The sequence below is a fragment of the Corvus brachyrhynchos genome, unplaced genomic scaffold (genome assembly GCF_000691975.1).
Source record: "Corvus brachyrhynchos isolate BGI_N302 unplaced genomic scaffold, ASM69197v1 scaffold1561, whole genome shotgun sequence".
Lineage (NCBI taxonomy): Eukaryota > Metazoa > Chordata > Aves > Passeriformes > Corvidae > Corvus > Corvus brachyrhynchos.
This window is the reverse complement of record NW_008236273.1, coordinates 37,514-39,813: the sequence shown is the minus strand read 5'-3', so window position 1 is coordinate 39,813 and position 2,300 is coordinate 37,514. Positions and strand designations below refer to the sequence as shown.

Sequence of the window (2,300 nt, the reverse complement as noted above, 5' to 3'; positions counted from 1 at the left end):
GATCTTGCATGCCTGGTGGATTTGTTGGGGTGGGAACATTCCCAAAACTTCCCGGAGTCAGGCGTGGGGCGTTCCCCAGGGAGCGGGATCGGGTGGATTCCCTGGAAAACGGGGACTCGTGGAATGGGTTCCGCTCCTTTGATGTCTCCCAGTCATTCCCAAACCTGTTCCCGGAGCTCTGACTTCTCCCAGAGGAATGTGGGAGCAGCACATGGAGGCTCCTTCTTCCCGCCAACATTCCCAAATCAAGGAATTCAATTGGGATTCGCTCCTTTCCCAGGGGTGTTTCCATCAACATCCGGGTCTGGAATCTCGGGAAGTCGACGGGGTTTTGGATTTGGGAGCTGCTGATCCATGAAATGGAGGTTTTGTGGGTTTTTTGGGAATTCCAGGGGTCCTGCGTGCCGTGGTGGAGGCGGCGAATCCCGGCGCGTCCGTGCTGTGCCTGTGCGAGAAGGGCGATTCCATGATCATGGAAGAGACCGGGAAGATTTTCAAGAAGGAAAAGGAAATGAAGAAAGGTGAGGCTGCTCCGGGCGGGATGGGATTGCTGGGATCCCTGGCTGTTCCCAGAACAAGCGGATTCCAAGCCAAATCCTCCTCCTTTTCCCGGGAATCCTTGGTTATTCCCTGAATCCCTGATTCTTTTCCTTCCCTTTCCCAGGAATTTTTGATTATCCCTCGAATCCCTGATTCTTTTCCTTCCCTTTTCCTCGAATCCTTGATTATCCCCAAATCCCCGATTCTTTTCCTTCCTTTTCCCAGGACTCCCTGATTCTTTTCCTTCCCTTTCCCAGGAATTTTTGATTATCCCTCGAATCCCTGATTCTTTTCCTTCCCTTTTCCTCGAATCCTTGATTATCCCCAAATCCCCGATTCTTTTCCTTCCTTTTCCCAGGACTCCCTGATTCTTTTCCTTCCCTTTCCCAGGAATTTTTGATTATCCCTCGAATCCCTGATTCTTTTCCTTCCCTTTTCCTCGAATCCTTGATTATCCCCAAATCCCCGATTCTTTTCCTTCCTTTTCCCAGGAATCTTTGATTATCCCTCAAATCCCTGATTCTTTTCCTTCCCTTTCTTGGAATCCCTGATTCTTTTCCTTCCTTTTCCCAGGAATCCCTGATTCTTTTCCTCCTTTTCCCAGGAATCCTCAATTATCCCTCGAATCCCTGATTCTTTTCCTTCCTTTTCCCAGGAATCTTTGATTATTCCCTGAATCCCTGAATCTTTTCCTTCCTTTTCCCAGGAATTTTTGATTATCCCTCAAATCCCTGATTCTTTTCCTTCCCTTTCCCTCGAATCCTTGATTATCCTTCAAATCCCTGATTCTTTTCCTTCCTTTTCCCTCAAATCCCTGATTCTTTTCCTTCCTTTTCCCCAAATCCCTGATTCTTTTCCTTCCCTTTCCCAGAAATCCCTGATTCTTTTCCTCCTTTTCCCAGGAATCTTTGATTATCCCTCGAATCCCTGATTTTTTTCCTTCCCTTTCCCTCGAATCCCTGATTCTTTTCCTCCTTTTCCCAGGAATCCTCGATTATCCCTCGAATCCCTGATTCTTTTCCTTCCCTTTCCCAGGAATCTTTGATTATCCCTCGAATCCCTGAATCTTTTCCTTCCTTTTCCCTCAAATCCCTGATTCTTTTCCTCCTTTTCCTCGAATCCTCGATTATCCCTCGAATCCCTGATTCTTTTCCTCCCTTTCCCAGGAATCGCCTTCCCGACGAGTATATCCGTAAATAACTGTGTGTGTCACTTCTCCCCGCTCAAGAGTGACCAGGATTACATCCTCAAGGACGGCGATTTGGTCAAAATGTAAGTGCTTGGATGGAATTCCATGGGAATTCCCTCTCCCCCCGCCAAATCCTTCCCAAAATCCCCAAATTATTTCCATTGGAAAAACCCATTCCCACCTCCTCTTCGGGCTCTGGTGGTAATTGTTGCTAATTAAAGCCTAATAACGAGCTCGGAGCGGCTCTTGGGGCAGCATTCCGGGTGCTGGTGCCTCTGGATCCGTGGGATCCAGCCGGAATTCCCGTTTTCCCTGTGTGTTGCAGCGACCTGGGCGTGCACGTGGACGGCTTCATCGCCAACGTGGCGCACACCTTCGTGCTCGGCGCCTCCAAGGTGGGTTTGGCATCGGGGGGCGTCTCCTCGGGAACGGGGCGGCCTCGGGATGCCAGGTGGCACCAGCCTGGAACCTTGGGATGCCGGGTGGCACCAGCCTGGAACCTCGGGATGCCGGGTGGCACCAGCCTGGAATCTCAGGATGCCGGGTGGCACCAGCCTGGAACCTCTGGATG

The 2,300-nt window shown here is 50.3% G+C and overlaps 1 protein-coding gene across 1 annotated transcript in view; it reads left to right on the top strand.

Annotated features, from left to right (window-relative positions):
* Window positions 1-361: 361 nt before the first annotated feature.
* Window positions 362-2,300, top strand: part of PA2G4 (proliferation-associated 2G4) — a 22,269-nt gene continuing 20,330 nt past the window's right edge. The window contains exons 1-3 of the mRNA XM_008643519.2: window positions 362-521; window positions 1,707-1,812; window positions 2,055-2,124. Coding sequence (XP_008641741.1) covers window positions 467-521; window positions 1,707-1,812; window positions 2,055-2,124 — 231 coding nt within the window. The 5' untranslated portion in view covers window positions 362-466. The remainder of the gene's footprint in view (window positions 522-1,706; window positions 1,813-2,054; window positions 2,125-2,300) is intronic.